Genomic DNA, 24,716 nt, shown 5'->3' on the forward strand with positions numbered 1-24,716 from the left:
GCCAGCAGATACATCCTGGAGAATTTAGGGTGTCAAATACATTTGTGTATGAAAGTTGGAAGATTAAATTTTTCCTGAATGCAGGGTTCTTGTTTTCTATGTTTGGCCATGCTAGCCTACGTTCAGAAGTTTACCTGTAATTGTAGCAGTCAGTACTTCCATATGTAGGTAGAAAGTTTGTTAATTTTTTCTTCTACTTACCAGATCTTTGTCTTTTCCAAGGATTATTAGAAGGTCATAATGATGTACACTATCTTCCCCCACAAAAAAAATCTTTTAAGAAGGGGAACACTGATGCTGGTGCCCCAGCTACAGACAGAAGGACCTTCTGCTTAATGAAGATAGTAAGGAACACCTGACTTTTAAAAGATGATGCTAGAATTTATTTTAATACACCTGCTTCTGGACCATGTACTAGAGAGGATGAGGGAGAACTGGGAGACAGAGAGCCATTACTGGCTGCTAGCTGATAACACACACCTATGTGCTTTCTCTCCTTTCTCCTCTGAAAACCCCTTGCTGAAAAAAACATGGGTGTTGCCTCCCCAAAACCTGGCTGCCATGTGGCCAGCTGGCATATACAAAATTAAATCCCTCCAAGCCAAATCAGCTCATCTGTATGTCTGGCAAATCAGCTCATCTGCAGAACATGTATTATGTTACTATTTTAGGATTAGCTGGAGGTCAGGGATCCTTTAGAGAATCTCTAACATAGTTAAGAAACCTTTCTTCTTCTCGTTGCTCTACTTTCACCTCCTCTTCATGTTTCTCTGCTTGTTTCCATGCTAGGGAAGTGGTGCTGAATATTAATGAAACAAAATTGTCTGTCCCCATCCGTCTTTTGGGGATAATTTTATCAAATGCAGACCTCCCTCCCCCCAGCCAACACTGGATATAAATGCAAGGTGAGTCAAGCTATCCAATTATTGATGTCTTACATATGGATGTAAAAAAAGTCATAGGCAATGGTGCCTGAGCACCTTACAGCAAGAGAAATACTTGAATATGCAGCTACTTGGGTAGACAGATGTGTCTGAGCTGTATTCAGCACAACCCAGGGGGAGGGGACATATGCCACTGTATGCCACCTTTGTAGCTCCTAGATTCTGGGACTAACCAGAAATGACTCCAGTCTCTGACACAGGATGGAGAGGCACAAAGGCTGTTCTAGCTTATACCTGGCTGATCACTGCTCCACGATCTCCTTTGTCCTGGCAATGGCCCCATGTCAGCTATGTATGCCAGCTTGTCACCATCTCCTGACACACTGGGAATTCACAAGTAATCAGTGGAGCCGATTTGCTGCCCGTTTTGTGCTATTAGAACAGTGTAAAATAGCACACCAGAATCTGGCCCTCAGTAACAGCATCTATCTGTCAAAATAAAAATGAGCTTTGGACATTTTGGCAGTTCCTCTCAGTATCTACATGGTCATGTAGTATGCTATTTAACCATCCCTTGATTGTACTAAGCTAGGACAGTCATTTTGATTGGGAATCTCCTATTAGCTTTATGAGTGAGAGTGCTGCAGGTGGGCTACAATGAACTGACCTGACCCAAACCGCAATGGCTGAAAAATTGCATTGCCAGTGGTAATGATTTGTATGCACTTCTATAACCACCAACCATATACACACGTGATGAGATTTCAATGACAGATGCAATATTTTTCAATAACCAACAGAACTGACAGGGAGACATAGAGCAGACCTGCCTTTTAGATACAGTGGACCTGCTTCTTCTCCTGATTCTGCACCTTATGCAGCCACTTACACCTGTGTAAAATGAGTGCAAAGTAGGTCTAAAACATTACCAAATCAGAGGGTAGCTTCTTACACCTTTTTTGCGCTAGTGTACATGTCTATAAAGGGTGCATGGGAGTGGGGAATCAGGCCACTTAAACCTCATTGGAAAAATAGCCCACCCAACATCCATAGGCTGAATACTTTAGTCTACAAACAAGCAAAACGCCCATGAAGTTAATATAGACCCTATACTTAACTGATTAACTGGCAGATATAGCTTTTAAAAATTGGCAGTTTAGGTCATATTACCACTGAAAATATGTCCTTCTTAATTTATTTTTACAATGGTGTAATGAGAAATAGCTATTTTTGGACATCTCAGATGGGATGAGCAGTCAACCTGTGGAACTCTTTGACAGAGGATGCTGTGAAGACCAAGAGTATAACAGGATTCAAAAAAGAACTAGATAAATGCATGGGGGATAGGTCCATCAATGCCTGGATGGGCAGGGATGGTGTCCCTAGCCTCTGTTTGCCAGAAGCTGGGAATGGGCGACGGAGATGGATCACTTGATGATTACCTGTTCTGTTCATTCCCTCTGGGGCACCTGGCACTGGCCACTGTCAGAAGACAAGATACTAGGCTAGATGGACCTTTGGTCTGACCCACTATGGTTGTTCTTATGTCTCTTAATAGTTTACAATGGCAAAGATTTGCAACAGAATTCCACAAATTGTATAAAGTATAGAACAGCTTTATTCAGGGTAAGAGAAATATAATAGTCATGTTTTAAGTCTTGTAAAAGTACAGAGGGAAAAAGCTTTCTTTCTCATCCTCTTTTACCATTGCAATCCTGGAATTTACAAACCAGCACAGCTAGAAATTGCTAATTTTGTATTCAAATTCAGTGTAATTTTCTCAACAAAGAATATTTACACCAACAGCAAATGTACTTGACATAATTATCACAAACTGTATCCTGTCTAATATTTGGTTTATTAGCATATTTTGAATTAAAACATTATTAAGCAGATATTTCTCCAAAGACATTATAATCACATATTTTTCTGAGGGGGCAGGAATTAATGGAATCTTTGCAGTTATTTTGAAAGCAGCTGCAAGAATGTGCTGTATTTCCCTAAATCCTGTTAATTACTGTGCAGTCCTTAAGAAGATATCTTCCATTATTCTGGTGGAGGCTGAGGGTTTGATCCTGCAAGATTTATTTATGTAGCAACCTTTACTCAGGCATGCAATTGTATTGACTTTAATAACATTACTTGCAAGAGTAAGAGAAGTAGGACCAAGCCCTTGGTGTGCTAATGTGAAATTCCTTTAAGCAACATATTAGATTTTGTTTAGCAAAGGGCAAACATTGTTCAGTTGGCCAAAGAACAAGCCTCACCACACTGCTTGCCAAAAAAAAATTACTTCCACTCCAATCTACAATAATACAGCCTGTACCTAATTAAAGCTGAAAAAAGATGTCCAGGTGGCCCAAGAGAAATGCTCTAAATTTTTTAATTGATAAATCTGATTGACAGAAATGAAAAAAAAATGGCAAACCTCTTAAACAAAAGGGTATCTTCCTCTTACCACTATTTCTTATCCTAGATTTAAGACCATCAATACATATCTCCTGACCTGCAAAATGTACATAGACTGGCCCAGACTCCAAAGTCTGGATTCAGGTCCAGAGCTTTCTGTCTTCCCTGGAGAGAGGAAACTCCACAAGGAGTTCCCCTTAAACAACTCTCTAAGAAGTCAGGATTATGCACCGAAATGCCCCTAGGGACCTCTGTTTGGAGGAGAGGGATGTCCTGGCTGTATTCATTATTCTGAATAGTATCTGTGGAGTTGGTGGGGAGATTAGATGCCCTCTGCCTTGTCATATCTGAACACATCTCCACTCATTCCTTCACACTTTCTTCTTCCAGGGAAAGCCCTCTTTAGTGTCCCAGGACGCAGAGGGACAGTGTCATATGGGCTGCTGAAGCCCAACCAAACACAAAGAAGGGATAATATCTGTCTGATGAGGGCCTTTCCATTGCTGGATCTCAGGGGTGTAATCTAGCACTCAGTTTTTATTCAGTCATCACTCAGGCATACACTCACTGACTACAGTGAGAGTTTTCTTCTAGGGGGAATTGAGTAATTTGGCTCAAGGAGCTGAGGAAAAAGCTGAGTACGCTAAGTCCCTCTACTTCTGACTACCAAGAAATGCCAAATGTGTGAAACCAACCAGCTTTTCTTCCTTTTTGTAATTTTCTAAAGATCAAAACTCTGTACAGCATAGTGGGCACTCACCACTGCTACTCCACAGCGATGGGAATAAGACTGTGTACCTGCTTCTAAGAAAAGGAAGCAGAGCTGAGGAGGAAATAGGAATTTCAGTCCGGTAAGAAATTCTGATATTTTGATGTTTGAAGCAGGACAAAAAGTTGAAATATTGAAACTTTATGGAGAATGACAGGGTCTGAAAAATTTTGATTCAGAAATGGCAAAGCATTCCATTTTGGCACTTTTGATTGAAACTAAACCTTGTGATACTCCGAAATCAAAATATGTTATTTCAGTTTGTTGAATGGAACCAAAACATTTCATTTTGAGTCAGTTAAACATTAAACTGCATCTCCCTATGGGTGGTACATTGACTCAGGGTGTTGTCGTTTGGATGTCTGATGGCCCATTCTTCCCTATGGGCTGGACTCCCTGGCCAGACTACATCGCCCAAGTCAAGTCAACAAACCAAAACATTTTGATTCACGTCAAACCAACTGCTTTGGTTTTCCCAAGGGGCAATATAAAAAATTCTGTGGAAATTTTTGATTTTGCAGAAACTATATTTTCAGTTGAAAGATCATTTTAGAGGGAAGGCTCTTCAATAGGAAAATACCACACCTCTGTTAAATGCCTGGAGACAAGACTATTCAGCTTTTGATGGTATTGACTGTAATGTCCAGCGTGGAGTGGATCAGGGACCTGAAGCAGTTGGATGATAGCATGCAGAAGCTGATATTTGGAGTTAGATTATAGGTTCTGATATTACCCAACTATTAGGCCCCACAAATTGGAATAGTATCCTAATCCAAGTATAAGTATCAGACTTTTTGCTCGTGCCTAGTCTGAATGAATACTGGTGGGTTTTTGTAACAAATGTTTGCTTCATATTTCATTTTCCAAACCCCCAGGAAATCCAGAAGAATTTAATTTGCTAGGAAACAAACCCAGCTGTAATTTAGTTTAAGGCTGTCTTCAAGGGACAGCAGAGTTATTAATGGCAGAAGTTTGCACCAACAAATTGCGCTGTATCGGAACATATTGATCCTAACGTTATTAAGACAGACTTATCTCCTTCACACGCCTGAAGAGTGAAAGTGTTTTTTTCAATTGTGCACTAAAAACAAATTTGTCTTCTCCTTCTCCCTGGACTCCCTACATATTACAATAGAGACAGAAATAAAACAAAAAGGCATTACTGTACATTTCAATAACTTTTGGTATATATTGCATTAGCAACTAGCAACTGACCAGTCAAAGTCTGAACAGATGATATTTGAAGAAAGTTTCAGATTGTCATACAATGCAGCTTCCTGTTTTCATAGAAGGACAAAACCCTCAGGACAAGTTATTCGATATCCAGTACAGCTCCAAGGAGAAGCAGCAAAAGTGGCTATATTTCATCTTTGCTACTCTTGATGTTCAGGCCGCCCGTTCAGTCACAAGGAGCAATTTAGAGCAGCCTCAGGGCTTGTCTAGATTATGCCAGCTGCAGTGACTTCACAGGGGCTACTCCACAAACTGGGGATTGAGGGTGAGTGCACTGCATGCAGACCCCTTGTCCTTGGCCATGATCCTTATGCTGGCAGCTGCATGGAGAGATGACGTAGAGCTGTTATTGCTGTCTCTATGCCACTGGAAGATTCCCCTATGCAAGGAGAATCTTCAGCTGTCCACTTGGATGGCTTTAAATTTGCTTTGAGACACTGGAGGGGCACAAATCAGATATAAGTGGACAAAGAAACTGCCCCTTATTGTTCAAATATGTATTGAAATTGAGCTGGTAAGACTTTGGAGAGCTTGAAGTTATGTACAAATCAGAGCAAAGCCCTGTTGTCTGGCTTGGCTCTGTGAGCCTAAACTGAAGCCAAGCTATTGGAAGTGACCCTACTGCATTGGAAAGAAAACAGACAGGGTGATATGTAAGGTTACAGTGACTACCAGGAAGTAGTGTCAAGCATTTTCACACACTCGGCTCTTTCTCATTCATAGACACAAAGCTGAAGAAAAGCCAAGAAACTAGTACCAGGCACTAAACCTTACATTCTCTGTGTGCCTCTGGGTCCCAAAACTCACTGGGTCTCATTCTCTGCTGCTTGTATCTAGTGTAGTCATGTGCACCTGTGCAAAGTGGATTTAAAATGCTACCAAATTGTCATGATATCATTGTATACCTACGCTGCACAGGTGCAAATGACTGCTGATTGTGAAAGGCAGCCAAAAAACAGTCCTATTATGTTTCTCCTTAAAAATAAATATATGTATTTAATAAGTTCATTGTTGCTTTGAATGTGCAAAATTTCACAATTTCAGAATTTCACAAGGAAAGCACAATAACCAAGTATGATGAAAGTTCACTATTTCTTGTTGCTTAGATCCACTTCTATGTTCCATCTATTTCTAAAATTTTGTAGACAGCTGGCGGTGGGGAAGCCTACATGGAAAACCCCCAAAGAGTACTGCCAGAATGCATATTATTTTCAATATACATTATTTTTGCAATTTTGAATCTTTAAGCCCAGATCCTCAGTTGATGCGAGCTGACATTGCGCCATTGTCTTCCGTGCATCTACACCAGTTTACACCAGCTGAGGATCTGGCTGAAAAGCCCACATCCAAGATTCAAACATGTCTAAACTTTTACATGAAACAAAAAGAAATGTTCAACCCTCAAACTCAGTGAAATGATGGTAGAGTGCCTCACACAATCTTACTGAAGAGGATAATTCAAACTTGCTTGCCTATTAGTACTGTCACCTGGATTGCAAAGCTGATTGGATGAACAAAAGGAAGAATAGTAATAAACAGTCAAGTATTGAATTGGAGGGACATTGGCTGGCATTTGGCTGCCCTAGCTTAACTGCAGCATGTGTACTCATAGAATCATAGAATATCAGGGTTGGAAGGGACCTCAGGAAGTCATCTAGTCCAACCCCCTGCTCAGAGCAGGACCAATCCCCCATTTTTGCCCCGATCCCTAAATGGCCCCCTCAAGGATTGAACTCACAACCCTGGGTTTAGCAGGCCAATGCTCAAACCACTGAGCTATCCCTCCCCCTGCATACTCCTGCATATGCATTTCAAATTGTGCTATGTATCCAATGTATTTGCTCTTCTTTTTCTCTCCTTGACTGTATATCTCAGTGTCTCAGTCCTCCCTCTTCCCCTCATGTTTTTCTATTGTGTATAACTTTTCCAACTTTCCTTCTCTCTCCTTCCACCTCCCTCCTCCCTGTTATGGCCTTGAAATCCAATAAGCCAGTCCCAGCGTTTAAGTTTACTAAAGATTTTATTTGACTAACAAACAATGAGAAAATAAAGTCACTCTTACATGTGCACACATGCATGAAGTTTATAGTGTGGGAGAGTTTCAACCAGTAAGGCTTCTTTGTTAAACTCTGCATCCAGAACACTCCAGGCCTTAAACGCGAAGCAGGATTTAGCCCCTGGGGGGGTCTAGAGGTCTATTAAATTGTAGAACACTTTTTCCATGAGGTGTAGCTAAGACCCATTACTTGAGACATTTAAACCTAGACTGGAAAAAGCACTGGAACTAAACTGTAGGGAGCAATTCTGCACCAGCAGGGGTAGGAACTAGCTAACTTATTTTGTTTTTCTATCTCTAATTCCTGTGATTGGCAGAATTAACTTTTGAGAAAAATATTAAAAGAAATAAATATCCCAGATCCTCAGCTGGTGTAAATTGGCTGTGTCATGTTTCACCAGGTGAGGATCTAGCCCATACACATAGCTTGACCGAACCAGAACTATGAGGAGATATGATAACCATTTTCAAGTGTTATCTATGAAGCATACAGACATCAAGTGTGGAGATGAGTTGTGATCTAAGAGCCTGTCATTAGACAAAACATTTGCAGTTGTAACTGTTCTGTGGCTGCATAGCTTTGAGCCTTTTCCATAGATGCTGCCATCCATTTTCCTGCCTCAGCAGGGAGGTGGCCTACATGATCTAATAGGTCTTTTCCATCTCTATGATAAAGAGAAATCAGAACAGAAAGTCATTTTGCATTGGAAGTGGGGTCAGCAACACTGGATCTCAATTTTAGGTACATTTCAGAGTGGCAGCCATGTTAGTCTGTATCCGCAAAAAGAACAGGAGTACTTGTGGCACCCTAGAGACTAACAAATTTATTTGAGCATGAGCTCTAATATGCTCTATATGCCATCATATGCCAGCAATGCCCCTCTGCCATGTACATTGGCCAAACCGGACAGTCTCTACGCAAAAGAATAAATGGACACAAATCTGACATCAGGAATCATAACATTCAAAAACCGGTAGGAGAACACTTCAGCCTCTCTGGCCACTCAGTAAAAGACTTAAGGGTGGCAATTCTGCAACAGAAAAGCTTCAGAAACAGACTCCAACGAGAAACTGCTGAGCTTGAATTAATATGCAAACTAGATACCATTAACTTGGGTTTGAATAGAGACTGGGAGTGGCTGGGTCATTACACATTGAATCTATTTCCCCATGTTAAGTATCCCCACACCTTCTTGTCAACTGTCTAAATGGGCCATCTTGATTATCACTACAAAAGTTTTTTTCTCCCGCTGGTAATAGCTCATCTTAATTAATTAGCCTCTTACAGTTTGTATGGCAACTTCCACCTTCTCTGTATGTATATGTATATATATATCTCTCTTCTTACTATATGTTCCATTCTATGCATCCGATGAAGTGGGCTGTAGCCCACGAAAGCTTATGCTCTAATAAATTTGTTAGTCTCTAAGGTGCCACAAGTACGCCTGTTAATTTTAGGTAAGGTTCAACATCTATGTCAAGCAAATGTGTGGACACATGTCGTTTGAGTTTTAACTTAAGTAGCATGTTTTTTTAATTTTATTGCCAATCAACGTCAAGAGAAGTGGAGAGGAAGATCAGTAGAATACTGTCAGATAAGGGGCTGCAGGTTTTCCATCTTCATTAGAACATCCTGGACATTGTAGCCAGTATAAGGAAATAGGGTTATGGGGGCTCAGAGTGATGTGACAGCTCTGTAGCAACAAAGATAGTAGAAAGAAAAAGACAGTCTCACACATACATACACAGTTGGATGCTTCTGTCTCCCAGTTTTCTCATCTGGAAGGAAAATGCCCCCCTTCCCCTTCCTGTGTTACGGACCTGGGTCTGTTCTCTATCTTTTGTCACCCACTCTGGTTAAAGTGGTATTACAGGTTCTTCTTTAGAGCAGGGGTTCTTAACCTTTTTCTTTCTGAGGCTCCCCCAACATGCTATAAAAATTCCCTGGCCCATCTGTGCCACAACAACGTTTTCTGGCCCTCCCCCCGGCTTCAGCCTTGCTGTGGTGGGGCCTGGGCCTCAGCCCCACTGCAGCTTGGCACTTGGGCTTCGGTGGCGAGGCTCTGGCTTCGGCTTTCTGCCCTGGGCCCCAGAGAGCCTAACAGCAGCCCTGCTTGACAGATCCTCCTGAAAGCTGCTCATAAACCCCCCAGGGGGTGCAGACCCCCAGTTGAGAACCGCTGCTTTAGAGCTTACAGTTATAGACCATAGTTAGAGTCCACTTGTTCTCCTGGCCATCATAATAGCGGAACAAGAAAGCCAGGCAAATGGTGGTACAGAAACCAAATACATTTTATTCAAATCAGTAAGCAAATGACTGGTGACTTTTCCCTATGATAAAAAGACTGACCCTGATCCCATTGAAGTCAGTGGGATTTTTGCCATAGGTTTCTGTGAGATCTGGATCAGGCCCAAGATTTAGAAACTGTTGGGAGAAAAAGAACTGCTCTTGTAAATAGATCTGGTTGGGATTTTTTTTATAAGATGTTTTTCCATCAGAAAATGCCAGTTAGTCAAAACTGACACTGTTTGCGGAAACAGATCAATGTCACCAAAGTTGTCATCTAGAAGGTTTCTCAGGCCCAGGATAGAATTTCTGGATTTGACAGGAAAGTGAGAGATACTAAGATAGTATGGGGGAGGGGACTCACCCAGGTGGTGAGAGCCCAAGCTCTGCCTGATTCAAAATAGGGGCTTGAAGCTGGGTTTCCTATATACCAGGTGAGGGTCCTAACTACTGAGCTATTGTGTGCTTAGTTGCTCGCTCTCAAAGGGCTCCATTTCACTCCAATGCAGAACAAACATAAAATTTCAAAACCTCATAATTCTTTTACTAAATGGAATGCTTGTTTTCCAGAAACTTGACTACAAAATAACGTGTCTTCATGACAATTAATCAGTTTCCAACATTGTAACCTACTAATCCTCATCAGACTCAGGCATGGAGGGAATCTGTTTATTTTTTTTCCCTTTAGAGTTGCACCCGTTTGTAGTTATTCTCTCACAAGCAAATGGAAAGATATAAAACCCAGCAATAAATCTCTAATTAGTGAAATGTAGTCAATAGTAATACACTGATATGGTGTTGAAATGTGCAGAAATTACACACCTGGCAGGAAGATTCCTGCTTTTCTTTTTAAACAACATGGTCACCAGTCTCTCAAACTTAAGCAGAACTTGACTTCCAATTTTCTAACTTTTAAGGGATATTTTAAGAGTTGCCTGAGCATGTTCTGATGCCATGCTGAAGAGGAAAGTAGGCAAACTGACAGGTCTAACACATACTGTTCTCCCTTTTCCCTCCCCTTTTGAGCTGCAGTTTGCCATCCAGCTAATAAATGGGTGTAAATTAAAATTAAAAAGTTATCTTCCTGTGCTTTCCTTCCCCCGCATCCCCAATCTATGCAAGCTGCAGAATTCCGCCCTATATTATCGCTGCAGTTTGCATAAATATTTATGTTCTCCTGATTTTGGCTACAGACAATTGGCTGCACTGAGGTAGGTGGGGGGGGGGGGAGAAATGAAGAATAAGTTGCAGAAGGCAGTCCCCAAAGAATTTTAGCTGCTCAGCCAGATTTCCTCCTGGATCTTCACACAGTGCAAGGCAGCTAGTTCAATCATTAAAAGGGAAGGGTGCAGCTTGTACTCCCTCTCCCCATGTACACCCAGCTTTGCTAGGCATTGTGGAGGGGTTAAGATATCATGGCCCTGCCCTTTCAGTTCCTTCAGGGAGGTTAGTTTCCACTCTAGTGTTTGTATTCCATGCCTGGATTATGCTTGGAGCTGGGAAAATAATGGATTTTTTTAGTTTGCTGGCAATGCCATAAAACTGGGGGAGGGGATCATTTTAGATCTAACTGAAAAAAAAATCATTTTGGGTTAAACTAAATGTTTTCTTTCAACAAAATTTAAACATTGTGTTTTGATTTTAATCACCGTAAGCTTTTAATTTTTTAAAAATAAAATTAAAGGACTTTTTGAAACAAAAAGTTGTTTTGAACCAAAAAAAATCAAAACATTTTGTTTAGAAAATGTCAAAATGAAATGGTGTTTTTTTTCTGGATTGTGTGTGTGTGTTGTTGTGAAGGGGAGAAGGAGGAGGTTGACCAAAACAATTTGGCAAAACAGACACAAATTCACAACACACTTTAGTGTGACCAAATCTGCATTTTTCACAAAATCATTTTGGCTGAAAAATTTTACCCAGCTCTAACTATGCTGTTGCAAGCGTATCAGAGAAGGAAGGCTCCTTGTACCTGAGCTATCTCAACTTCTGTACCTGGACAGGGCCAGCCTCAGTCTGGTCCTTTATATGTCTTTTAAAAAATCATCAAGACAAATCCTGGCGAAAGCTGTTTCCAAGCTGCCATACCTATTTCAGCTATCGCTTCATCACAGAAACAGCTGCAGGGCTGAATGACAGTGCTCATGTTTTGGGGGACTGCAACATCTTGGTGAAACACTGGAATGCGTTACCTAGGGAGGTGGTAGAATCTCCTTCCTTAGAGGTTTTTAAGGTCAGGCTTGACAAAGCCCTGGCTGGGATGATTTAACTGGGAATTGGTCCTGCTTCGAGCAGGGGGTTGGACTAGATGACCTTCAGGGGTCCCTTCCAACCCTGAGATTCTGTGATTCTGTGATTCTGTGATCTTGCATGACCTTTAATGGGAGACTTCTGCTCATGCCTAGGTCTGGATCTCAGATTCCTAACGATAGCCTCACATTTAATACTGGAGACAAATGTGCCCAGGACTGTTGTAAAAACCGTGTGATGAACTGTCTCCAGTGAACCCTCATACCATAAGAAAATGTCGGCGTGACCAGACGTCACCCATGAAGTGTCACATAATTAAATGTCTGTGATGAGATGCTGTGATTTCACTGATGTGTGTCAAGTTTATGCCAGATTTGAGTCTAAAGGCTCAGTGGTAGAGCTGTTCAGAACTCTTAGGTGTGAATAATTTATCTGATGTATTTTGGCATTTTTTCTGTGAATAATTTATTCACAATTTTTTGTCATTAGTTGACCAGCTCTATTTAATGGCAAGAAGCTAGAAAACTCTAAGGAAATCAGTCTGAAATTCTTGGGCCTGACCAAAAACCCATTGGAGACAACTGACAAGCTCCCATTGATTCAAGGATCAGGCCCTTATTGAACAATTATTTTGGGACAGATTTACAAAGATATTTAGGTGCCTAAAGATGCAAATAGGTGCCCAGTGGGATTCTCAAAAGTGCCTAAGCAGGTTAGGTGCTGAACTCCCATGGAAATCAATGGGGCTTAGACACCTATCCTGCTCAGGTACTTTTGAAAAATCCCACCTCCAGGGCCGGAGTTCCCATTAGGCACACTAGGCATGTGCCTAGGGACACCGGTATTCTAGGAGCCCTACAAATCCAAATTTTGTTGTTCCTGGGTCCTGGCAGGGAGCGGGGCCGGCTGAGGGGCAGACAGCCCCACGCAGCCCTGCTGGAGGGCTCCTTGCTCAGCCTGGCTGACAGCGTCACTCCCAGCAGGGCTGGTGAGTGCCGCCGGGGGGCAAGACTTGGGAGAATAGATCTCTGGGGGAAATTGTGGGCGGGTTCTGTGCAGAGGGAGTGGAGGACGCTGGGCAGTGGGGGGATTGTGTGGGCCACTGGGAAGTTGTGGGGGGGGGGTCTGTGCAGGGGGCACTGGGCAGTGGGGGTGTCTGTGGGAAGAGGGGCACTGGGTGGTGGGGCACCTAACGTTAAAAGTGGCAGGGTACCCCTGCCACCTGCACGGTGCTCTGCCGCCACAGGTGATGGTGGTGGTGGCGGGGCTCCGAGCCCCTGTGCCTAGGGGCGCCCAAAGTGTAAATCCGGTCCTCCCCACCTCAACACCTCTCTGTATCTTTAGGCATCTAAATACCTGGCTCTGTGTGACTAGTAACTCGATTTTTTTTCCCCTATACACACATAGAGATAGACCCCAAATGAGGACTTGACTCAGCAGCGCAATGCCAAACTTTGGGCACCCTGCTGCCTGGTGGAATCCTAAGCCCCAAATGAGATGCCCAGGCTCCCAACACAATGTATGAGGAGAGTTAGGCACCTCTGGGTGAAATGCACAAAAGCTGAGCAGGGAGCTGCCTAAGCTAGCCAATACAAAATGCTTCTGACTGGTGTGTGGGCTAAGCCCCACCACGCGATGGTGCCTATCGCTGCTTAGGATTCACAGCTATGAACCTGCTCTTGGAGTTAGTCGCTTACGCCAGGTCAGACCTTTCACACACACAGAAAACCTGAGGAGGCAGCACTGGAGCCCCCTTTATGTGCCAGTGGTTTGAGCAGGCACCCAGGCTGTGGGAGATGGGTTTAAATCCCAACCCTGCCCGCTATGGAGCAGGGACTTGAACCCAGGTCTTCCACAGGAGTACCCTAAACAGTGCCCTATGGCAAGCTCAAGCCCTCCTGGGGAAGTGGTTCCACTCTGGATGACACTTAAATATTCATTGGGCCAGAGAGAGCAAGCACAAGTGTTTCCATATCCCAGTGGTTAAGACACTCCCCTGGCGTATGTGGGAGTCTGGTTCCAGTCTCTGCTTAGCTCTATAGGTAAGTATTTCCATACAGAGAGGAGCAGTGTCAAGAGGCAAGACTGAGAGAGCCCTGCCCTGGATCCCAGTGGTTAGGACTCTCCCTTTAGGACAGGGGTGGGCAAACTATGGATCGGGGGCCGCATCCAGCCCTCTAGATGTTTTAATCTGGCCCTTAAGCTCCTGCAGGGGTGTGGGGTCTGGGGCTTGCCCCACTCCGTGTGGCTCCTAGAAACAGCGGCATGTCCTCCCTCCAGCTCATACATGTAGGGGCAGCCAGGGGGCTCTGCATGCTGCCCCCGCTCCAAGCGCCACCCCAGCAGCTCCCATTGGCCGGGAACTGCAGCCAATTGGAGCTACATGGGTGGCGCCTGTGGACAGGGCAGCACACAGAGTTGCCTGGCTGCGTCTCCACATGGAAGCCAGAGGAGGGACATGGCTGCTGCTTCTGGGAGCTGCTTCAGGTAAGTGCCGCCTTGAGCCTGCACCCCTGACCACCTCCCACGCCACATCCCCCTTCTCCAGCCCTGATCACCCTCCAAACCCCTCAATCCCAGCCCAGAGCACGATCTTGCACCCCAACCCCTCATCCCCAGCCCCACCCCAGAACCCGCACCCCCAGCCAGAGCCCTCACCCCCTCCTGCACCCCAACCCCGAATTTCATGAGCATTCATGGCCCGCCATACAATTTCCATACCCAGATGTAGTCCTCGGGCCAAAAAGTTTGCCCACCCCTGCTCCAGAAGGTGGGAGACCTCCATTCAAATCCCCGCTCCCCATCAGGCAGAGTGGGGATTGTGAACCCCAGTCTCACACATCCTGGGTGAATGTCAAGACCAATGAGTATTAATGGGGGCACAACCACTGTTTCCTGTGTTTTTGTGGGGCCCAGTCCAGTAGATGTACTCACAGGGTATGTCTACACTACACTGGCTTGGGCTAAGGGGCTGTTTAATTGCAGTGTAGACGTTTGGGCTCAGGCTGCAGCCTAAGTTCTGGGAACCTCACACCTTGCAGGGTCCTGGAGCCTGGGATCCAGCCTGTGCACGAATGTCTGTACAACAATTAAACAGCTCCTTAGCCTGAACCCCACAAGCCTGAGTCAGCTGGCACGGGCCAGCTGTGGGTGTCTAACTGCAGTGTAGTCATACCCGGCCTAAGATGACCTGTGAGCAAGCGAGATAGGTGGGGGAAGGCCTAGTTTGTGAATCCTTTTGGTTCTTAGGCATGAGCTAGGTACCGGGCTACAGTACCTAGGCAGCTGTGTGCATGTTCAGTGGTGGAAATTTAGACAGCAGCTGTGCAGGCATGTTGAGGATCTAAATTTTGCATTTAGGCACCTTTAGGTGCCTAAATACTTTTGTGGATCCAGCCCTTAGTGTCATAAACAAATTTGCAGGTGTCAATACTCCACAGTAAAGTCTTGTTGCTTTTTTCTTTAAAAACTCTATCTCTTCCCCCAAAAACAATGTTAAATGTAGAGACATTTAAATATGGCATGATTATATTGATGACTATTTTATGCTCTTCAGCTTATTTCAGGAATTGATTTGTAATCATGTGGCCAGAAAGGGGAAACAAAACAGATGACTTTTGTGCAGCAGTAATATGAAAAATAAAACAAGGTGCAGCAAATGGGGTTTGAAGGGTCTCGTTTTTGTTCAGTTCAGGAGTCTCTAAGCCTGCATTCTAAGCTCCAGTAACAGTGTGACAATGATTAGCATAAAAAAATACAATCGCTGGACCATCCTCACCATCCTCCCTGCTTTCCCTCTCCCACTTCTGGATATTTGATAGCCATATTTGAGTCTGGCTTTTCAGTCATATTATCCTCTGATTTCATGGTGGATAACAAAAGGATCTGGTGCAAATATATATCTTAAACATTTCCAGTTCAGACAAAATCCATCAGAAGCCACATCAGGAGTCTAAACATTGCACACTCAGACAACTAAAGTGATTGTCTTCTGCCAGTCTTTCTTTTCGCCTAGGTTCTTTTAACCAGAGCCCTTCTAATTAAGATAACCTGGTTTGCTCCATTTGTTTTTCTGTCCTGAGAGGGTAATAATCAACTAAAGAATAGTTAAAGGCATTCTTCCTGAGTGCAGTTTGTGAAATAGGTTCTCCAAGTCTTACCATTTTCTGTATGACAATGACAGCAGCTCTGTCCCTCGAAGCATCAATGATAGAGTTAAAAATTGTTAAATAGACACTCGGCAGGGGCTTGAGAAATGTACTGGGAAGGAAAGCAGTATCCTCTGTGATGGGGACTTGCTAGAAGTGCTATTTTGTGTGGGACAGGGAAGTATATTAATAAAAATATGGGATCCCAGTTGTTGTATAGATGTGATGACTTTGATGCTCATGGGAACTCTTCGCTTATTGATTACAGAAAGGAGAGGTTACGTCAAAGAGGGGAACTTAATGTAAACTATTGTACTGTGAACTTCTGTACGAACAGCTGCTGAAACGGCAACGTAATACAAAACTGCGTTGGCATGATACAGATGTAGACAATAATAATCAACCTGTCATCGTTTTACATTAGGAAAAGTTAACATTTTACCAGAATAATGATGCCATAGCAGACAAAGTATTTCTGTTAATGCATGTGACAAAGGGATACTTTGTATATAAAAGCTACAATATGAACGGTATCCAGTTTATTCAAATGTAGACATCCAATCAGCAGATGAAAGGCTGTGGGGTTACTGATGCCTTATCTCAGGATTCTATGCACATTACACATAGCAGGAACACATCATGAGGATTCCCCATTTGTTAGCCTGTTCAGGTATGCATAATGTGAATGGAAATATGCCTGCCGTGTGACCCTTTTGCAAAGACCACTATACTACGTCTCTTCTTATGTCTCCTCATTGTGTTTATATCACAAGTCAGTCATTTAAGATATGGTGGAAAACATAGCAATAGCCGTAGGCAGAAACATACTTTGTATGGTTGTTAATTTTACCCTGGCTGCCAAGAAAGGAACACCCATCTGTCAAAAAGACAGTGATAAAAAAGAAGCCTCCAAAAATAAGTGCTAAGACATAATTACAACTAACTCAATTGATTTGGGATGAGGTAAAGAGCAGAACTATAGAAATCAGGGTTCTACTAGCTGAACTTGCCTGACATTTGGAATGAATATGCTTTTTAAAATAAAAATATTGGCTTGTCACTGCCAAACTCTTTCACTGCAAATAGAGTAAGTGTAGTGACTGAATTTTCAGGTTTCTTTTTCGAAATACACAAAGGTCCTTTCATGCTTGATGTTATTTGCATTTTTCCTTTGCTGGTTATAAGGACAAGTGTAGATGTAATCCTTCCTAGGACAATAGCTACCCAGTTCGTAGCACTGGCAAACTACAAACAAGGCATTTTTCAAATGAGGTTTATACTTTAATATCTAACTTTTACACCACTGACCTCTCAGCTCACTTCTTCTACATTGAACAAAAACATAAAATGAAACCTTAAAAGATGATAAAGCTTGTCTTATTTTATATCTCCAAAGTATCATGCACACCTATGGAGCTTTTCTTAGTAATAGATAACAAGAATTAATAATAGTCGTTGTTAGAAACTGATGTATTTCACATTTCACAGCCAGAAATCAGACCTTTCATATGTCTGCAGGCTATGCTACAAGGTACTGTGTAATCTCATTCTGTTTTTAATTAAGTAAAAAAATAAGAACTACCTGATCATTTCCAAACAATCTTATTTATAAAAGTATAATATTTAGCTCTGGGTGCTTTACATATTCAAACAAAGCATTATATAATCCTGTTAACTACATGTATTCATTGATGTACTCAATTATGAATGTCTTCATTTCTCAAACTTTTCATTCCATCGTTGATTTAAATTGACTTTAAAAAAACTCATCTCATTTTTCTTAAGCTGTATTTCCCCCTGTTACTGGTGTTATTCCTGCTTCAGATTCCTACATCTCTCTCTCCCCAGATAATAGGTTTATCCACTCACCTCACTCATATTTGTTTTGAAATGACAGCTCACAGATTTCCACTTCCTCACAACAGGGAGACTGTACAAAAGCTCTTTCCACTGTTCCTGGCTTTTCTCTTAAAAAGGGCTGCCCAGTGGCATCATGCCGCTAGTAAACCAATAAGATGCATTCACCTGCTGAACTCCTCAGCATGCATCCGAGAGCACAAAGGGCCACCTAGTGGTACAAACTGAAAAGCAGATTCAAACTCCAGGTTGGGTTGTTCCAACTAATGGAATATTCATAGTTCAGGATCATTGATAAGGGGGAAATATGTGATGAGAACTGAAAAAATAGTGAGTGTGAAATGTTTCTTTGAATTGTAAGATGCAACTATGTCACCTAGTGACAAATGAAAATATTCAAAAACGTATCATCTGTAACAAAAGGAGCGAAGAGACAGCAAACCAGTTTATAAATCAATATTCCTGAAAACAAGGGTGTCTGTGCTGTCCCATATTTGTATATGCATATATTCATTACCATCTCATACTTCCTGCACATATCCAGCTTCTCTGTGTGTGTCTGTGTGTGTTTCTTGGAAGAATGAATTAGGCACCTGCCTCACTGCACGCAAAGTGGTTAGTGGTGGTGCCCATCTTACAACTTTTATAGCCCAATGGTTAGAACACTTATATGGGATGTGGGAGACCTAGGGTCAGTTTCCCCCCTCTGACTGAGCAGGAGAAAGGATTTGAAGAGGAGTCTCCTACAGCTCTCAGGAAAGTGCTCTAACCACTGAGCTATGCGATATTCTGATGTGGGGCTCCCACAAGCTGTCCTGTTGAAACTTTTCCACTGTGGATAAGTAATTAAAAAGTCATTGGAGCAGGGAGCTAGATATTGGGTCTCTCACATAAGTGTCCTAACCACCAGGCTACACAAGCCATTCTCACCCTCTTTCTGGCCCAATGACTCTCTAAGTATTTATCCAGTGTGCTCGAACCACTGGACTAAATACTGTAAGTTAGATATCACCAAAACATCCTCCTCCTATCAGATTTTGAATGGGACCTCACAGGCATGTGGGGGACCTAACAGGCATTGAATGGAACCTAACAGGCATGTGGGGCCTGTCTGGTAGGAAGCCTCTGACCATGCCTACTGGATTACAGTAGGCATGGTCAGAGGCTTCCTACCAGACAGGCCCCACATGCCTGTTAGGCAGCCAAGCCAAACAACTATCTTCCCCCGGTTTGTGGCTCATGCTTGAAGACAGGCACGCAGATGTGGCAGCAGTGTGCATGCTCAGAGGCAGAAATATAGGCAGTGAGGGAATGTGGGCACCTACAGGGTTCGGTGGGAGTTTTGTGGATCACAGTGGAGCCTAAAACTGGGACTTAGTTGCCTACATATTTTTGTGGCCTCTGGGCCTTACTCCTTTTTATTCCCATTAACCCTGTAAGCCCAACACAGCTAAGAGAGCATGAGCTGGATTCTGTTCCATTTTGTCCATCATCAATAGTAGAGTTCACTAACTTCCAATGGCTTTCACTTGTGCAACAGTGTGAAGACAGTTATATTATGCACGTGTGACTAGGAGCTAATTGGAAGACAAGGAGTTGCACATGTGTAACTAAAGGGCTCACTGGTCTGCAGCACTTTTATAGCTAGTGATGATATGTAAGTTGGCTGGAATCTTGATTGATTTTCAGAACCCAGGAGGAATTTGCAGGGCTAGTAACTGAGTGCATTTGAACTGGAAGTCACTGAGAGACAATAGCTATTAAATTCCAAGTACTGTTTTTTATAGTCACTTTTCAGCGTAGATCTGTATTTTAATGGTAACTGAAAAACAAGACAGAAGAGTTATCCAAACCCAGCACAATATTTCAGATTGGCACATATGCAGAAAACTTTCTTCTTTGCGTTTTTATGCTTTCTTGCTAAATAAACTCAAGAGCAGCTGAACCAATTTTGCTCAAACTTTCTTTAAGAAAAAAATCACTTTAGGGCTGAAACCAAGCATGGGAACTTCGGATAGGAAGGCTTTTGTTTGACGAAGGTATGTATCTCAGAAAAGGGAAGGGGTATAGAATGGAATATGGAGCTCAGCCTTAATTAGCCTGTGCATGCTATAATTATAGGCTTTAATTAATTCCTTAATAGTGATAGGTTTAACACACAAATCCCCAATCACTGTATGTTTTGAGACTGGTCATTCACACTTACCTGGTAGCTTACTCAATTAAAACATGAAAAATATAAAACTAAACCAAATTTCAAAGGTCTGAATGGTTTAAAATATAAAATAAACTTTAATCACTTGGGTCCTTAGTTGCAGTTTAACCTCTGGGCTCATGCAAGGGAAATGAGTCAATGGTTACAGCAGAGTCCCACAGTTGTCAATGTCACAAAAGAATCAGACGTAATTTAGAAAAATTGACAGTCTTACATCAGGAGACATGTGGGATAGAGCTTACTGTGTAATATGAATCATCTCTCCTTCCTAAAAAAAACCCCCAAAATATAAAACTCTGTTTCTAGGTCAGCCTAGAAAATAGTGATGCTGGTAACGAGAAGATGTCTGCTCTCTGATAACCTGTGTGTCCCTCAGCAATGTCCAGCTTCAGTCATTATAAATCCCCTAGACCTTTAGAATCATAAATAATGCTTCCTTGTCTCCACTCTGACTGGTTGCTTATTGCAGAAGAGAGTATTTGAAAATACCCAGCATTCAAATATTACCTGGCACTTACCCATGGCAGCTAACTTTTTAATTAAAAGGTAAAAGGCATATTAATTATCAGTTAAGAATATTCAATCTCTGTTCAGGCAAAGGAATTAATGGGTTTAAAAAGATGCTTGGCAGTTATTCTTTGAAGTTTGGGAAGAGGATGAAATTAAAAGTATACCCCTTTCCCTACTTCATTTTACTGATACAGGGAAAGTTAAGGACAAAATCTTCATGCTCAGTGTTTGTTTCTTTCTACTCCGGATTTTAAAAAAAAAGCATCATTTTGTCAACATGTAGAAATGAAGAATTTCTCCTCAGCCTTACCTCAGAACCTTCACTGCGTAACTGCTCATGAAAGTGTGTTTTCGAAGAAGACATTTAGGACAAGATCATCATGATTGTCCCCTGATTGTTGGTGCACAAGAGAGGAAGAGGATGCAAATGTGTCTCTTTCCCTACCACATACACCCTGTGCAAAGCACAGCCATCCAGGAGAGTCTCAGCAGTCAGGGAGTTGAAGAACATTGTCGAGTGGCCACTATTCACCTCTCCATAGAGGGAAAGGATCAGAATCCTTTTTTCTCCCCACCCCTGACAAGCTGATTTGGCCAGGAACAAGGGAAGGGGATGCTGCGTTATTATGGTGGCACAGTAGTTGCATACCCCCTGGACAGTCTCATGTCCTTAATGTGGTGGCTGTAATTATTATCATTCTTCCTCCTCATCTCAATAAAGGGGAAGAAATGAGTCTTGGTCTGGTTACTGTTCTGCTTGCTCTTCGTCTTCAGATGGGCAGTGGCTTCAGAAGAGCTGCTGCTGCCCATACTGTAGAGCTCCTCTGTTTTGTCTGATGCTGTTCACGGGACAAAAATAGAAAGGCAAGGCACAAGAACCTTGCCGTTCTATTCGTCCTGGGAAGTACCTTGGATATTTGGTGCTGTATACATAATAATTACATACAAAAAAACTACATTAAATGAATGTTAAGATTGCAAAGCCAAATACTCTAAAATTAGGAAATCCCATAATTATGCCTGGGCAACCTTAATTTCCCCCCACCCCCTTGTGTGTATGTATTATAATAGTCTTTAATTACATGATGGTATACTATTTTCCCGTGGGACCCCTGTGCCTGGGGATGAATCAGCACACTGCAGGAAGACAGAAGATGGTCAAGGAAGTTTCTAACCCCCGTGGTTGTGGGGAACATGACCTGGGTGCACCGTAAAGGCTCAGACACCAGAAAGGAAAAAGAAGAACATGACATTTATTTAATTTATTTATTTGTTTATTTTAAAGCTTCTGACTTTTTGAGGCCTGACTCATGATCTGAATGCTTGGGATTGGAAAGCCTGGAAACTGGTATTCTCTTTCACTTCATCCTCTCTGGGACCTGTACAGCTTATCAGGGGAGTGTAGCCACTGAGACATCAGGCTATTTGAAAAAAAGCACAGCGCTTTTATAATCTGCACCAATAAGTTTGAGATGAATTAGTCTGGGTCTGCTCAGGCTTCTAGAATTAGCTATTCCATAGCAGACGTACTCAGAGGCCCATCACAAGCATAGCCATGCTAGCATTACATCATCTCATTAGCATGGCCACTCCCATATGTGTAACCTAATATCTCTCTTCACAAGGAGGAATCCTGGGGAAAGGGAGACCAGGGAGCCAGGAGAGGGTGGTCAACAGGAAGCTGGTATATTTACTAGCACAAAGGAAACAAGGCCTGAAATGATATAGTACCAGCAGAATAGCTCCTCTTGGAGAGTATAATTTTTTAATATTAAAATATTTTAATTACATTTTTTTAAAAAATTAGAAAGCAGACCAGAAAATAAAAGCAGCCCCCATCTGACTAATGGAAATTCCTGGTTCTTCACAAAGACCACCTCACTTGCCCCACAAGTACTTTTGTTTTCCTCAAGCATTATGTTATAATGATTTATAATGGCAATAATGCTGTCTAGTTTGGGTATTTCTGTTCATTTAATGATGACATTGTGGTTTTAGAGTCCATGACCTTACCTTGGGCCCTGATTTCCCACAGCCTGAGCTAGACTATCCTCTCCCTGTGACCCATTAGTACTTTTTAAAAGATATTAAGAAAATAATACTTGTAACAGATTAATGTTACCCACACGCCTCCTGAGTGTGATGTTCTGTCCCATCTAGTGGCAAAGAGAGAGAGATGAGTCTGCTGTCAGCCTTAGCTAAGAGTCATATGGCTTTTAGCTCATGCAGTAGAGGTTCATGCACTAAGCTCCAAAGGCCCCAAGTCCAATCTTGCCTGCCGACGACCAGGATCTGTCGGTGTTACATTAACACAAACCATGAATTATGTATGTGTATATGACAGAGACATAGTTCCCTATTTTGAATCATTGCAATGAAACCATTTACAGTATTTTGCATATTCTGGGAAGCGCTAACCTATTTGTTCCCATCCAAACCTGTAGTAGTTCAAATTATCAGACACATAGATGAAAATAATTTGTTGGGGAAGAGTCAACATGGTTTTTGTAAAGGGAAATCATGCCTCACCAATCTACTAGAATTTTTCAACAAGCAGGTGGACAAGGGTGATCCAGGGGATATAGTGTACTTAGATTTTCAGAAAGCCTTTGACAAGGTCCCTCACCAAAGGCTCTTAAACAAAGTAAACTGTCATGGGATAAGAGGGAAGGTCCTCTCATGGATCAGTAACTGGTTAAAAGACAGGAAACAAAGGGTAGGAATAAATAGTCAGTTTTCAGAATGGAGAGAGGTAAATAGTGGTTTCCCCCAAGGGTCTGTACTGGGACCAGTCCTATTTAACATATTGATAAATGATCTAGAAAAAAGGATAAATAGTGAGGTGGCAAAATTTGCAGATAATACAAACCTACTCAAGATAGTTAAGTCCAAAGCAGACTGCGAAGAGTTACAAAGGGATCTCACAAAACTGGGTGTTTAGGCAACAAAATAGCAGATGAAATTCAATTTTGATAAATGCAAAGTAATGCACATTGGAAAACATAATCCCAAGTACACCTCTACCCCGATATAACGTGGTCCTCGGGAACCAAAAAATCTTACCATCTTATAGGTGAGAGCGTGTTACATCGGGGTTGGGAGAGGAACTGCTCCCTGCCCCAGCTCACCTCCGCCTCCTTCCATGAGCACTCCACCGCCGCTCCGATTCTCCCTCCCAGGCTTGCCGTGCCAATCAGCTGTTTGAGCGGGAAGCCTGGAAGGAAGGGGGCGCGGAAAGCGGAGTGGCGGTGGCGTGCTCAGGGGAGGAAGCGGAGGTGAGCTGGGGCTGGGAGTGGTTCCTCTGCGCCCCCCCCTCCCGGTTACTTGCTGCGGCCCCTCCGCCCCAGCTCACCTCCGCTCCGCCTCCTCCCACGAGCGCACCGCAGCTCTGCTTCTCCTCCCTCCCAGGCTTGCCATACCAATCCAGAGCTGCAGCGCGCTCGTGGGAGGAGGCGGAGAGGAGGTGAGCTGGGGCGGGGGGGCCGCAGCAAGTAAATGGGGGGGTGCAGAACCGCTTGCGGTAACACGAATTTGGATATAATGAGGTAAAGCAGCCCCACTCTCCGGAGCACTGCTTTACCATGCTATATCCGTATTCACGTTATATTGGACCTCATTATATCGGGGTAGAGGTGTATACATATAAAATGATGAGGTCTAAATTAGCTGTTACCACTCAAAAAAGAGATCTTGGAGTCATTGCGGATAGTTCTCTGAAAACGTCCACTCAATGTGCAGCAGCAGTCAAAAAAGCAAACAGAATGTTGGGAATCATTAAGAAAGGGATAAAGAATAAGACAGAAAATATCATATTGCCTCTATATTAATCCATGGTATGCCCACATCTTGAATACTGAGTGCAGATGTGGCCGTCCCATCTCAAAAAAGATATATTGGAATTGGAAAAGGTTCAGAAAAGGGCAACAAAAATTATTAGGAGTATGGAATAGCTTCCACATGAGAAGAGACTAATAAGACTGGGACTTTTCAGCTTGGAAAAGAGACGACTAAGGGTGGATATGATAGAAGTCTATAAAATCATGACTGGTGTGGAGAAAGTAAATAAGGAAGTGTTATTTACTTCTTCTCATACCACAAGGA

General features: G+C 42.7%; 1 protein-coding gene across 1 annotated transcript in view; it reads right to left on the reverse strand.

The window, feature by feature from the left end:
• The window catches only part of PCP4 (Purkinje cell protein 4), a 66,781-nt gene extending 48,797 nt beyond the window's left edge, over positions 1-17,984 (reverse strand). The window contains exon 1 of the mRNA XM_077807241.1: positions 17,903-17,984. Within this exon, the coding sequence (XP_077663367.1) occupies positions 17,903-17,911 (9 nt within the window). The 5' untranslated portion in view covers positions 17,912-17,984. The remainder of the gene's footprint in view (positions 1-17,902) is intronic.
• Between the last annotated feature and the right edge of the window lie 6,732 nt (positions 17,985-24,716).

The sequence above is a fragment of the Eretmochelys imbricata genome, chromosome 1 (genome assembly GCF_965152235.1).
Source record: "Eretmochelys imbricata isolate rEreImb1 chromosome 1, rEreImb1.hap1, whole genome shotgun sequence".
NCBI classification, from domain to species: domain Eukaryota; kingdom Metazoa; phylum Chordata; order Testudines; family Cheloniidae; genus Eretmochelys; species Eretmochelys imbricata.